At 33.5% G+C, this 14301-nt stretch overlaps 2 protein-coding genes across 2 annotated transcripts in view; one reads left to right on the top strand and one right to left on the bottom strand.

Annotated features, from left to right (window-relative positions):
• Positions 1-3264: 3264 nt before the first annotated feature.
• On the bottom strand, positions 3265-11021 carry LOC106102574. The gene is made up of 3 exons (XM_013282099.1): positions 10927-11021; positions 9168-9395; positions 3265-3346 (listed from the first exon to the last, which is right to left on the bottom strand). The coding sequence occupies exons 1-3, from the start codon at positions 10954-10956 to the stop codon at positions 3290-3292; spliced, it is 315 nt and encodes a 104-aa protein (XP_013137553.1). The 5' UTR covers positions 10957-11021; the 3' UTR covers positions 3265-3289.
• Positions 6344-14301, top strand: part of LOC106102105 (papilin-like) — a 52142-nt gene continuing 44184 nt past the window's right edge. The window contains exon 1 of the mRNA XM_013281513.1: positions 6344-6556. The gene's annotated coding sequence lies outside the window, so the exon portion shown is untranslated. The remainder of the gene's footprint in view (positions 6557-14301) is intronic.

Raw genomic sequence — 14301 nt, 5'->3', positions numbered from 1 at the left:
CAGGAGGATTTGTGTCACCTTTAACCATATCATTATTTCTAGCTGTTTTTCGCGCCTTCGCCCGTGTGAAATTAAACAAATATTAGAAATATAGCCCATGGTTCTAAGTGATAACATAGCTTTATAATGGTGCATGAATTTTCTAAATCGGTGCAATAGTTATTTTAAAAATTCAAAAATACAAATCTTCTCTTTCTTTCTTTTCACAACATTAGTATAGATTAAATTCAAGGGATATTTCCTTCAAATTATAGTAAAATAACCTATAAAATAACTCCACTTTAAAATTTCACGAATGCTCATATATCTTAAAAAAGCTATTTTAACTAAAACAATTATGAAACAGAAGACCTCCCGGGAGCGTGTTGTCCATCTGCCAAGTAAACGGCGGCTAGAATTGATTCGCCAATTAAATGAATCAGTGTTCAGATCATCGTCGCAAATAGCGTTTCGCGAATATAGATTGCGGTAAATTATCAATGGCCATTACTTACATTATCGTTGATTCGGTTAGCGCGTAGTAGAGCTCCTACTTGTCCGCAAAGGCGCCGAAACTCATAAATTGTTTAAGAAAAGACCGCCCGCGGACTTGAGAAGTAAAAGTGCACATGCCTCTAAAATGCTGCAAAAATATTTTAATAATTATGTATCTTACTTCTTACTAATATTATAAATGAGAAAGTTTAGATGGATGGATGTTTTTTAGAGTTTGTAGCGTAAACGGTTTAACGGATCTCGATGAAATTTGGCATAGACGTAGACAATAAATTGGAAGAACACATAGGCAACTCACTTTAGTTTTATTTTTATTCCCCGCAGACGGAGTCGCGGGCGAAATCTAGTAATGTATCTAGTATATAGACGTACAATTTAGAAATATATTTTGTTTTTCAGGATAAAAGCTTTGTTAAGTATGTAAGTAAGCTCTAAGTTATGGTGCCATAGATCAAGAATCTTGTCGAATCAGAAGCCAACATTTTTATTTAGTACTGTGCCGAATAGGATTAGAGTATATAGTTGAAGAAATTTAAAGGAAATTTCAAATAAATAAACAAATATTCAACACAAAATAGTAAATTTTAATGGCTTTCGCTAATTGCATAGAATTGCAATTAACTTCTAACGCTATAGAATACTGATTAGGTCTATTTAGATTGTTTATGATGCGGCATTATCAAAGGCGTTTGATAAGAACTGTCAGAATATGGTAAAAGGCGACTTATTTATAGTTCAAGAAGGTTGTTTTTGATTGCGTTTTATCTAAATAATTTGCACGAGAAAGTTTTATTTATCAATACATACTTAATTACATTAAAATTAATCGTTAGTATGTTTCTGGATTGCATTTTGTTTAATAAAACTTAGTAAAAAAATTTGTAAGTGGAATCGTGAGGTGCAATTTTATTTGGAGAGTTTTTAATTTTTATTTTAAATTATACTTTACTTCATTATTTAATTAATCATAATCATATATATTCAAATGTAAGCACAAATATTATCCCGGAACAAAATAAGCATACAATATAAATGGTTAATACAGTTTATCATCCGGCGAGCGTGTAGTAAATAGCTTGGTCATGTCGATAGTGTTTGTCCAGATGCAAGTTAACATAGAGTAATCACAAAAGATAGAAGGGAAAAGCCATTCCATTAAAAAAGTAGGATACTTCAAATATGGATTATTACTTAAAGTATCCTTTGTATTTTTTAGAGCTATTGTAATTGAAGGTTTATCACGAAACACTATTAATGTATATTAAATTTTTATAAGTGTACTTCTACATTTCTACTTTAAAAGTTATGTGTTTTTAATTCTATTTCGATAGGTTTGTTTCTGTCGTATGTAGTTTTTTCCTCTTTTAAAAAGGGTAATAAGTTTCGATGACATATTATTTCAAAGTATTAATTGTGGAAAATATTCTAGTTTTATCGGAATGAAGTTGTTAGTCTATTCTATAAGTTACTCTTTGGTCTTTTGGTCGGTTTGTATAATACATACGGATATCCCAGTATCAACGGCGGCTAAAATAACTGAATATATAAAAGGTATCTGCGTTTTCTTAGAATAGACAATGAACAATGTACACGAGTGCCTCCGGGAGACAATAGCCCGCGCCTCCGATACTGAGTTAGATGTGCCCCGGGAAGCAACGGCAAGTTATCTATACTCCGCATTCAATTTCCACGACTTTCTTCCTGATACGGTGGCTCTATAAACACTGGATTATAATTTATGAAGTTTAAACTGCTAGCTATTGCTAGCGACGTACGTGTGAATTGAAGAAGTAATCAAAAATGTGGCCTATGTTACGTAGCTTTTAATGGTGAAAGTATTTTTGAAATCGGTCACAAAAATCCATCCAAATCCAAAAATCCTCTTTATAATATTAGTATAACCAGATAGTATAGATTAAACAGTATCAATAGGTGATGGCCCAGGAGAGGGGACGCTGGCGTTATTCTATTGGAGGCCAAGACTAATTTTGGGTCCCTGGGTCAACGGAGTAAGAAAACATTGTCACGTCTTGCATGGACATGTTATCCTATCATACGAAACTGAAGAATTCTTCACAGTCAACTTGTATAGACAAGTAAATTGTCTCGACTTGTGACTCGAAACGCAACTAAGGTTTTTGGGATTATTCAAATTCCTTATTCAAAACTTTTTAAACCAACATCAGCCTTTCTAGTCATGATATTACGTAAAGAGTTACACTAAGATCCTTAACCTGTGTTGTAATCATTGGAAAATTCGCTTTTCATTTCCTAACCATTTAACTGCGTCGCGCATCGCTGACGGCCTGTCGGTCCTTCTGATGGTAGCTCGTACCACCACTACAGTACATCACAACAGCCTGACATCACCTAAGTGTTTAAGTATTCATGTAAGGTTAAAGTGAAAACAAATAATGTTGGTAATGCCTATTAAGCGGGCGGACGCTTCTGACTAAACTATCGCACAAATGTTGTGCGATTATCGATTGTTTTGTAGCAAATTCAAATGTTTACTTGCACAACTAAAAACGAGTAGTGCGCACCTTCGTATGAGATCTTAGAAATCAAATAGTTGTGCGATAGTTTATTTAGTAAAAGGTGTGTGCGCGCCTTTAATCATTATAATCAGCTATTCATATTAAGGGAACAATTAAAACTTTAATATTTTAAGTTTGAAAATCAATATAAGTTAACAAAATATCGCATTTTATATGTTGGATTTAACTTTTATATAGGTCATAACTTTATGGTAGTGTAGATTGTCGATAGATTAGCGAGTAGCCTAGTTGCGGTTTCATAAACAACCGTACGGGCCGCAGACTGTCCCAGCTACACAGTCGTCAGGAGTTATCTGTAACGGGAAACAAAAGCCTACCACTATCGACTTGTTTAGTTATATCATAATCTACTTTGATCTCTGCTTAAAGTAAAGCTTTTTAAATATTGAAAACTGTAAATGTGTAACTTCAACATAATCTTACTAATACTATAAATGCGAAAGTTAAGATGGATGGATGTTTGTTTGAGTTTGTAGTCTAAACGGCTGAACAGATATCGATGAAACTTGGCATAAATATAGTCGATAGTCTGGAAGAACAAAAAATTTTTTGTTTTTTTCAACGCGGACGGAGTCGGCGAAAGCTAGTCATAATTTTCAACATTCATAACTCACATTATTGTTGTTAAGTTTATTTCTACTACGTTATTACTGTTGTGTTGGCTATTAATTTTATAAAGAAGATTTGCATTTTTGCATTTATTGAAATAACTCAAAAACTACTACGTTTTTCAAATTTCTTTCTCATATAGAAAGGTAATATATTTGTGAGTAATATAGGCCATATTTTTTAACTTAACGCGGACGTAGTCGTAAGCAATAGCTAGTTATTTACATGGGTACTTAATAACAGTTCATAATTCAGAATCACTGACATGATTTGAATTGAAAACTTATTGGTCAATTAATAACTGAAGAAATGCATGTCGCAGTCGAATGATTTAGTCGGAAGTTGCTTTAACATTTGATTTTGTCGCTTCTAATTCTGTCACATCACTCATGTTATATTTAGTGGTCACGAGCTCACAGTTTGAAGGGAATTTCGGTAATGAGTGTTATAAATGATATGAGTATTCGATTACCTACGCGGTGAGAAAAGCTTCGCCTTTGGTGAACATCTCGTATTACAAATAACAAGTCGGGAATCTTCTAGAACATCGTATCTAGTTATGTTTATTTTGTAACCTGCACTTGTAGTACAATTAAGTTTTTTAACTGTGATTTTAATGCTGTTTCGTTCCATTGTCAAGGGTACAGAATATACGAGCCGTAAATGTAACACTAATAAAAACAATCAGCAACTCTTGAAGTTGTCGGAACTTAATATGATAGAGCCCTCCTTATCTTTACACCAATAGGCCGACTTGCCCAGTGCAATACCACAACCATACACACAGGCGTGGAGTGGCAGAAATTCCGCGTTTTGTCTAGTGTATATACGTTCTGGAGACCTAATACTAGCCGACTTCTCCTTTTTCGTATAAAGATGGGAAGAGAAAGTGGATTCGGCAGTGGATGGGAAGCATAGGTAACGGAAATATTGCTATGCTATTTTGGCGAATTCTGTTGGCCGTTAGTTTATCACTTTCTACTATACAAATAACCTATTTAACTTTGTGTAAATGGGCCCTTAAACGTTTAGTTGCTTCTGACATACTAAAGTGTAAATAATATCCGGCGCACCCTGTACAATTTCCTCACCTGTGTGCAGTTAGATTAGCCTTTCATCATAGCATCATAAACGTGTCAACCAATAAGTGATCATATATCAGAAGCATTGAAACCAAGATATACTGTTGAATACACTTCGTTTAGATTACATTAGGTTTATTTTAATGGATGCAGTAACTATGTCAACCGACAGTTAAGCTAGTCCGTTATTATCCCGACAGTTTAAGGTTTCATTAGAAACGGCAAAGTATTCTTTCTTGTTAGCATTTGATTTAGGTCGATTTAATTTAAAAACTTTCGCACTGTTACAAAAAAAGTGGTTACTATCTTGTGTTATTTCTTATTATCTTATTAGTAGTGGAAACCCACGTTTACTTTCTTTACATGATCATAAATTTAGGAGCATGCCTCCAGCTGGAAGCAAAACAAATGTAAGTAAAGTTATTTGTGTAACATTTATACGTAGTGTCACAGAGAAAGAGTTATAACTTGGATTGGTTACAGCTAGGTTGTGAAATTCGTCAGCTTACAATCCGGCTAGATATATATGAAGTTGTTTTTAATTAATCTCTTTTTCTCTAATATCAAATCAAATCGTTCATACATTTTAGCTTAAGTTAAATATTTAATTTTAAATAACAAAAATTTAAGTTAGAATGACAAAAAATTTTAATTGAAAAGTCTAATAAAGTTTGTTAATTTAGACATAAAATAAAAAAATGAGGACTATCAAAAAACAGATTTTAATGTATTACGTCAAAATGTCAGTGATTAGAAAATATTACTTGGGGTGATACTTAGTCGGATTTTAAACATACGAAATTCACAATCGATCGGTGGCAGTTACGTGTTCGTACGAGATACAGATATATTGCCTTTTGCATGTGAACCCGGGGAACTCAGCCTTTGAACTTGGTCCGCTGGAATGCAACACTGCCGGGAATTAATACTAATTGTAATGTAAATTGATATTATTCCTGTGACATGACAATTGGAAAAAACTATAGAATATAAAAAATAAATAAGCGTACATCAAAATACCGGAATTTTACGCTCATTTTCTATTCAAATCATTTTGGCAACAAAACTAAGGTATCCGTGAACCATAATTTAAATAGACGACAAAGTTAATTCGTATAGGTAATGAAACGAATATTTTTTAAAAATAAAATGTCAACATTTATTATAATAATCAATGAGAAACTTTCTGGTTGCAATCAGTTCGCTCGTTCGGAAATGGCGTGCGACATTGACAGATGAAAGGGAAATGAAAAACTTCAATCATTCGAATCTGTTCCACTTCGCTATTAGAAATTACGCGATACCAGATTTAAACATAAAAACTAATTTCCGCGTTTCAATACAAACGTGAACTAGACGAAGGTTAGTAAAAAGTCTAAAGTCCACAGTTAGACATGAGGCGATTTGTTCCGATCGTGTGTACTCGCATAAAGAAGTTTCGAACTTAGAAATATACGTTTTGAATGAGATCAACAAACCATCAGAGGTAGGCTACTTTTTTTGCGCAAGTATTCGAAATTGGAGCACAAGCATAAAAGAAACATATACTATTGTAAAATTCTAGTTAAAAGTTGCCGGTGCGGGTTCATAGCTCGGTATAGTCGATTACACGACGCGGTAGAGTACACACGTGCCGTACAATTTTCCGACGCGCTCTCCACGCGGTTCACACATCGTAATTAAATACGATACTGACATCAAAAACAACTTTTAATAAGTTTTCAAACACAAATCTATGGTTTCAACAATTTTAACATTTTCCAGTTTGTGATTAGATAGTGAATGATTATCCTGTGATCAGAAAATTAAAAGGTTAGTATTTGTTTTTATAAAAGAAGGTGGCAAAGGAATAAGGACTCGGAGATGACGAACAAAAATTTGATACTCAAGATTAATTAAAATTAAAAATACAAATCAGATTTTCATTCACTTATAATTTATATATCTAGTATAGACCGGACACATCGATTATTCAACCTTAACCCTTGCCCAATCAAATTTAAATATTGACGAAACTAGTTCAACCTATTTTAATATTGTGAATATTTTCATCTAATTAGCTCTGCATTTTGTTTATTCTGCATCAATATACAATGTTGTAACAAAAAAAAGTTTTCTGAGAACACTTATACAAACTATATTGAATGAATACTTCTATCTGATATACGCTTGTAGATTTTTAGTATTAAATTCTGCCCTGATGGCAACAGATCTCTCTCAAACTGATGTTCGTGGCAATTATTCTCACGCTGGCATATAATCAATTATCACAAAGCCATTTACAGCACGTATGACAAAAAAAAAAACTACCAGCATGTTGCAGTTCAATTGTGAATCAATTCTTTTTTTAAACTTGACAGTTGTTTTAGCCAGTTCGATATTGTATTAATAATTACGATTATTAAAAGGCTTTCAATTAATATTAATATATGCAATTCATATCGTGGCTTATCTCTTCATACGTGTTTTTGACAACTGTTTTTGCTCTTTAACATGCAGATTGACAACGGATGATGTTTTTTATATAAGTATTTAGGTCCTGGACGTTGGACGTAATGTTTTCTTAGTAATAATAGTCTATTGATCTTAATTTTTTTTCGCGTATTCAATGACTATCAATTGCTTTATTTTTTCATGTTGCTTATTCTAAGAAGTTAGTGAAGTATACTTTTTTTAGTATGATTTTATTGTGTTTACATTAAAATGTGCATAAACTGTTTGGGAAGTACTTGAAGATAATTACTTACAATACTAAGGACCTGTCCCACTAAATTGTAAATTGACTAATAACAATCCAACGTGTAAAACATGTGAGGGATATATCGGATTTTGTTACCTTATCTGACACTTACGTCATTTTTAAGCTATCCACTATCAGCCAGTGGTGGGACAGGCTCTTAATTGTTTTCTTATTGATCTGAATCTTTTAAAGGAGAGAAATGACGCCATAGACATTTATCGCTACATTTTAGGTCCTTATTTCTTTTCAACAATGATTTAGGAAGTGCAATAAATAAATAATAGGCTCTATATGATATCAATTAAAATCAAATGGCGGTTATAAGTCGTTGAACTCTAAACTCATTACATAAGTTGTATTAAGTCACGCGTTTAGTATTGCTCAATGGGCTTAGTTTTTTTTAACATTTAATTCTATTACTTCGATATCAATGTATTAATAATGAATAACGATAATTCAAATAAAATTTTAAATATTATTGATTACAGAAGATTGCAAAAAAAGTCCATCAATCTTTTAGCCGTCAAGCCGAGAGTTGGAAAGTCTGTGATGAGGCTTTTAAAATATTATATCAAATAAAACATTGTATAGTAAATGGAAAAAAAATCAACCCTATATCGAACAAAAAGCTGCAATAAAAATACCAAGATAAACCAAAGCTTCATATCAGCGACATTAATTTGCGGTATTTTACTGGTAACATTATCTCGTGATTCACTCAAACCTGTGATACTTTGCGGGTAATGTTCGCGTAATTCGGTCGAAGTGATATTAAGACTATATTACTGGTCAATCTTAAACGCTGGTATCGTGCGGTGGGACTGTAATTACAGTGCGTTCGTTACAGATAGCATCTGCCGCATACCGCGGCCGTAATCCTAACCGCTATTATTGTCCTAAGCAAATCACCGTGAATATTGATGGAGTCACAAACCTTTAACAATCAATTCTTTCTGGTATCCTTGGATTCAGAGAGATAACAATTAGATATATTGTGTCATGATGTATGGATCTGAATGTGGGGCAGTAAAAGGGACGGATGACAGGAGAATACATGTGGCGGAAATGCAAATGTTAAGATGGATGTGTTGGGGAACACGATTGGATAAAATACGAAATGAGTACAATAGAGGAAGTTTGAGAGTAGTCCCGGTGGTTGCGAAAATAAGGAGTGAAAGGTTAGCGTGATATGGGCATGTTATGAGAAGGGATGAATCGCATGTAACAAGAAGGACGTTACACCGGTAGAGATAAACCTAGAAAGAGGTAGATGGATTTAGTAAAAGGTGACAGGATCAAGAAGGGAGTGATGACTGAGATGACGTGTTATAGAGTTATTTAGAGGACGAAAAACCGGTGTGCCCTGCGGGAGTAGGATATGGTAGGGAAGATGATGATGCTCATTCAGTAGTCCATGATTGACTTCAGCTTTACGTTCCGGATTGAACTCTATTGAACTTGTTACTCGTTAGACACCGGCAGTCAATGTATGTAGTACTAGCTGTTGCTCAACTCAGTTCCCGTGGAGTAAAAAAAAAACAAAAGTAGCCTATGTGTTCTTCCCGACTATCCTCTATATCTGTACCAAATTTCATCGAAATCCGTTCAGCAGTTTAGGCTACAAACTATAGTAAACGTCTGAACCTTTGCATTTAAAATATGTGTAACATATGTAATACTAACCTTTCCTATTTGCAATTTAACAGTGGTAGATGCCAGCAACAATCGTGTAATGCAGTTGGTGCCCGATGCGTTACGCATGATGAGTGTAAGACTCAGATGGCCTAATTTTAGACCCCTTTTCTTTAGGATAGACAGGAGAAGAAGATTTGACGTTGGAAATGACGCATAGGAACGATACATATCCTTCTGTACTTCCCCTCCTCTGTCGATCAACAGTAGGCAACGCATCTGAAATAAAAAAAATCTTTAACTAAACTGCACAGAGTAACTCTAAATAACGAGCACTGGTTTAATGGGTTCGATCGTGTGATTTTTCTATTGGTCCCTCGGAAGTGGGTCGCAGCTCTCGATAAGCTGTATGACGCGAGCTAGCGCCGAAGGGCAAGCTGTTACGCCACAGGAAGTATTTCAGGAATGCGCAATACGAACATTAACACGCGTAATGACTTGTTACTCGTGTTCTTTTGTCCATACTTTTATATGCGGTACTAATAGGGAAATGGTTGCTTTGACTTTAAAGCGATTTTGGTTGTAAGAGAGATCTTAGCGGTTGGTAATAGAGTTAAGACAAATAGATTGTCTATTAAAATGTCAATAAACTTGTTTGCACGAAGCATTTACAAGAAAAAAATTAACATTTAACAAGTAGGACCAGTGGAGTTTAAAATAAAAATGTGTAATTACGTTTTGTTATTAAAATTTTAATTCTAAGCCTGACGACTGAACGTCTGTAGTAAGCTTTATTAAATTAAAGATTTTATTTGTGACCTTTGAGTAATTCTCTATAATACTAAACAGATTTAAAATATCAAGGAAAGAAAACAGACACATTTGTTATTACATGCTTTGAAATAGTTTTATGATTTAGGGAACACTAAACTAAATGACGATAAATACAATGTTGTTGGAAGAACACAAAGTAAATATACTTCATAAAGTTTCCTGAGTTATAGTGGGGGACAGACATCGTGACAGATTGCTCCAAATTAGTCAACTTTTACATTATCCTTTGATAACTGCTTGAACTAGAACTTTCCATCGACGGATTGACGAAAGAAAATATAGGTATATAGTGGTATATATAATGTAATAATAGGGTATATAGGTGTTTGTTTTATTACGAACCTTGGTCTAATTTAAATAACTAGAATTTAGTAGTAGGGTTTTTGGTTCTGGTTGGATTAAGTGGTTCACGTAAATAATCTTTACCAAAATATATTCAATTCCGGACATTTAAAGCAAACAAAATTATTCCTGACATTTACCTAAGTGGTTGCCATATCCTTGCCATTTTCTACAATTTTATTACAGACGTAAAAAAGGGAATATTCTTGTTTGGAAATGTCGTTTTATAATTTATTCTAGCATCAATTATAAATGTGTTAAGAGTAGAATATCTTAATATGTACTGAGAGTATTGATTAATTAATTCAGATAATAAACATGAGTCTGGTATATCTTTTACTAAATTATTGTTTTATCTCGTATTTAGCATATCAATAATTATATCATACGTTACAAAGATTTGTGTTTATTGAATTTGAATTATTTTAAATTAAATTTACTTCTTTTAATATTTATCTTTTAATTACAAATTAATTAAAATGTATGGGAATTCTTTAGATTTAATTAATTTTTACTGATAATTTTAAACAGTATTTCTTCACATTTATGTTTCTTTACATTTTTAAAGTCTGGTTATTAAATTCATCACCTCCAGCTCCTTATACCGTACCTACTGAGGGTCTCGGAGCCTAACCTTCTGGATGAGTAGGCTATAGTCAACCATGCTGGCCCACTAAGGGTTGGTTGACTTCACACATCTCCGAATTTCTTCGCCGATATGTGCTGGTTGCTTCACGATGTTTTCCTTTACCCCAAGAAAATAATATTAAATTCAAATCTAGTAAAATATTGTGGTAACATATGGAACCGATGGTAAAAAGGGCCACTAAACCACTGGGCTATAGAGTCTCTAACGACATTTACTTGTCAGTAATTAGCAGCTGCAATGAACATTTATTTTGTCATTGACACATTTACAGATGGTACAGAAAAATGTCGATCTGTTGGAAGCAGTTAGTCTTGTACAGTCCAGTCGACAAGGTCATATGATTTTTCCCACAAATTAAACAGCTGTTGGTCTCAGTTATAAAATCTATAGATACATCATACTAATATTATAAATACGAAAGTTTATATACATGCATGGATGGATGTTTGTTAGAGTTTGTAGTGTAAAAGGCTAAACGTATTTCTATGAAATTTCGTATAGATGTTGAAGAAATAATGGAATAACACATCGGGTGCCATTTTTTAATTTCACGCGGACGGAGTCGCGGGCGAAAGCTAGTTTGTAATAAATTAACAAAGAATAATTTTGTATTTGTGTTGCATCATGACAATTAACGATCAGTTTCCTTTTTATTTAAATACTAGCTTTTGCCCGCGACTCCGTCAGCGTGGAATTAAAAACAAAAGTGAGTAGTCTATGTGTTCTTCCAGACTATCCTCTACGTCTATGCCAAATTTCATCGAGATCTATTCAGCAATTTAGGCTACAAAGTCAAACAAACATCCATCCATCTACATTTTCTCATCCATCTTTCGTATTTATAATATATTTTTTTTTTGTTTATAAAACACTTGGTGCGCGTGTTCATTCACATATCTTACGCACCATTCATCTACTTCCTATGGATTTTGTCATAAGTAAGAGCGTCTGTGATAACCCAATTAGCGTGCTTATCACAGCAAATTATTTTTAAACGTTTTTTAATGTTGTCGGTCACACACTACGGGCATATGCCATGTCACAACATCGTCTAGTTAATGAATTTCGTATTTATAATATTACTACGTTCATTGAAAAATATATATTTATTCAATAACGATTAAACTAGCGTTTCTTAAAAAATCCACATGATGTTTATTGGTTATGTAGTCGAAAGATGGTATGCGTTAATATAAAAATAAATAAGTGATTTATTTGCATTAGCAAGCAAAGTTTCTAGATTATTGCTATATATTGAATAAAAACTGTAACATATATTGTAATTATATGAATATTTTTATAGATTAAAGCATACTGAAATGTATAGGGGAGCAAATAGTTTTTTGACTTTCAAGTAAGAGTTTTAGTCCAAACATAAAAACATTAAAACGAATGTTAAAACCGTATTGAAGTACGTTTTGCTGTAGATCGATATGCCCGCATTGTAAAACGCTAGTAAAAACATAAACTCCATGTCAGAGTGTATAAATTTTATATATTGACTTCAACCGATCGATGTTTGTACAAGAGTTTTAAAGGACGATAACTACTATGGACACTTCAAATGTTCATTACTAAATCAGTGAGTAAACGAGTATCTATAATTAACTTGCTATTGCCCCAGACTCCGTCAACGTGTAATGAAACAAAAGGAGTTAGTCTGTCTTCCTCCAGACTATCCTCTACATCTATGCCTCGAGATCTATTCATCGAGATCCGTTCAGCCGCTTAGGCGGCAAACTATAACAATCATCCTTCCATCTAAAATTTCGTTTTTATAGAGAGGAATGGTTTGTAACTTTACAAGAAAGATAAAACAGCATTTTATGACGACAGTTTCCACTTGAGTTTAAATAAAAATGAAATCTAATTTTAGTACTAGAGCCGCGTTTATTTTATTGTCATTCAATTGTTTTTAAAGCAACTAATTTTAAAAGTAAAATAATCGTCTACGAACCAAGTACAAGACGGTAGTGGCGACACTAAGAGCGGGTGCATATCGTTGACTAAACTATCGCACAACTGTTTAGTCGCGCTTTAATTCCTATGAACTTATATGGAGATGCGCACGCTACTCGATTTTTAGTTGTGCAACTAAACAATTGTGCGATAGTTTAGGTGTGCGTCCGCTGTAAGTTATGGTTGTATTTATATCATGAAACGTACATTTAATTACATTTAATTTTTCACACAATTAAATATTAACATTTAAGATAAAACTATTAACAAGGTGTCGTAATCTACGCTCGTCAAAGGAGACTGACTGTACATACGGAGATAACAATTACGCAATGTAACCTAATCGGGCATAGATAACATTAACACATGAATCATTTTATTTTGATTTGATTTTGTTTATATCGTCACAAACTTTCAACTGTTGCTTTCTCTTTTTCTTGTATTTGTCAGTACACTTATTATTCACTTCCACGGTCATCTAAAGGTTAATTAAACGGTCATCCTCTTTTTTCGATTCTACACCAAGGCCAGTTATCACTTGACATAGAGTTCGACACTTAGTGGCGTAAGGCACAGTATAGTATAACCATTAATAGACGACCAATTTAAGTCACGAGTAGAGATAGGTTTTCAGCAAAAAGAGTCCAGTTTAATAAAACAGTAGCTTGAATATAAAATTCAGAAAGACCCTATAAAAAATTCTAGAAGTATCCCAGTAAGAGACATCTAGTGTCTAGCTAAAATGGATCAAATTACTTGTTTCTTTTTTTTATAAAAAATGTTAGTAGATTTTTGTTAATTTACTAATGTTTTCTTTAAACATTCCAACTAAGCTCTAGGCTTGTGCTAGGATGTGGTTCACGACGATAGTCGAATGCCGGGGATTCGAACCCTCGACCGCAAGATCGGTAGTACACCAAACCATTAGGCGATTGGGGCTTAGGGTTATCTGATCTTTTTATGAAACATTTTTATTGTATCGCGTGATGACGTAATCAGTGCCGACATGTCCCTGTTTGTAAAGCAAGGCTTTTTGTCCCAATATAGCTACGAGACCAATATTTAAATACATAACAATAGCGCGCACCGGGTCATGGAAGTTTGTGGTGTTAATATACATATACATATGTATGATAATATTGATAAGATAGTGGTTTTAAAGACGCATTGTTGATGCATATTTCCTTGTTCATTGTGTTCTTTAAGGACAAACGATTTTAAAAAGGAATAAAGAATGTACCATACCTGTTACAAGCCGAATTAAACACGAATTTCACAAAATGGGTACACAGTATGTTCTATCGGTTGACACTGAACTGTTGTGTCGACTACCCTCAAAATTCACTTTATTTTTTCCTCTTAAATTACTGTTTTTACATCTACCGTGGTATAGTTTGTCTA

Source organism: Papilio polytes, unplaced genomic scaffold (assembly GCF_000836215.1).
Source record: "Papilio polytes unplaced genomic scaffold, Ppol_1.0 DF823923.1, whole genome shotgun sequence".
Classification (NCBI taxonomy): domain Eukaryota; kingdom Metazoa; phylum Arthropoda; class Insecta; order Lepidoptera; family Papilionidae; genus Papilio; species Papilio polytes.
This window is presented reverse-complemented; position numbering and strand designations above follow the sequence as displayed.

What these genes read in the sequence shown, in the direction of transcription:
- LOC106102574 (XM_013282099.1), bottom strand. Translation starts at nt 10,956, where the DNA reads ATGGTTGACTATAGCCTACTCATCCAGAAG. An exon ending in ATAGCCTACTCATCCAGAAG is followed by an intron (nt 9,396 to 10,926) that starts GTTAGGCTCCGA and finishes TTTTTATTTCAG; the next exon opens with ATGCGTTGCCTACTGTTGAT. An exon ending in TTAAATTGCAAATAGGAAAG is followed by an intron (nt 3,347 to 9,167) that starts GTTAGTATTACA and finishes TTCCCGTTACAG; the next exon opens with ATAACTCCTGACGACTGTGT.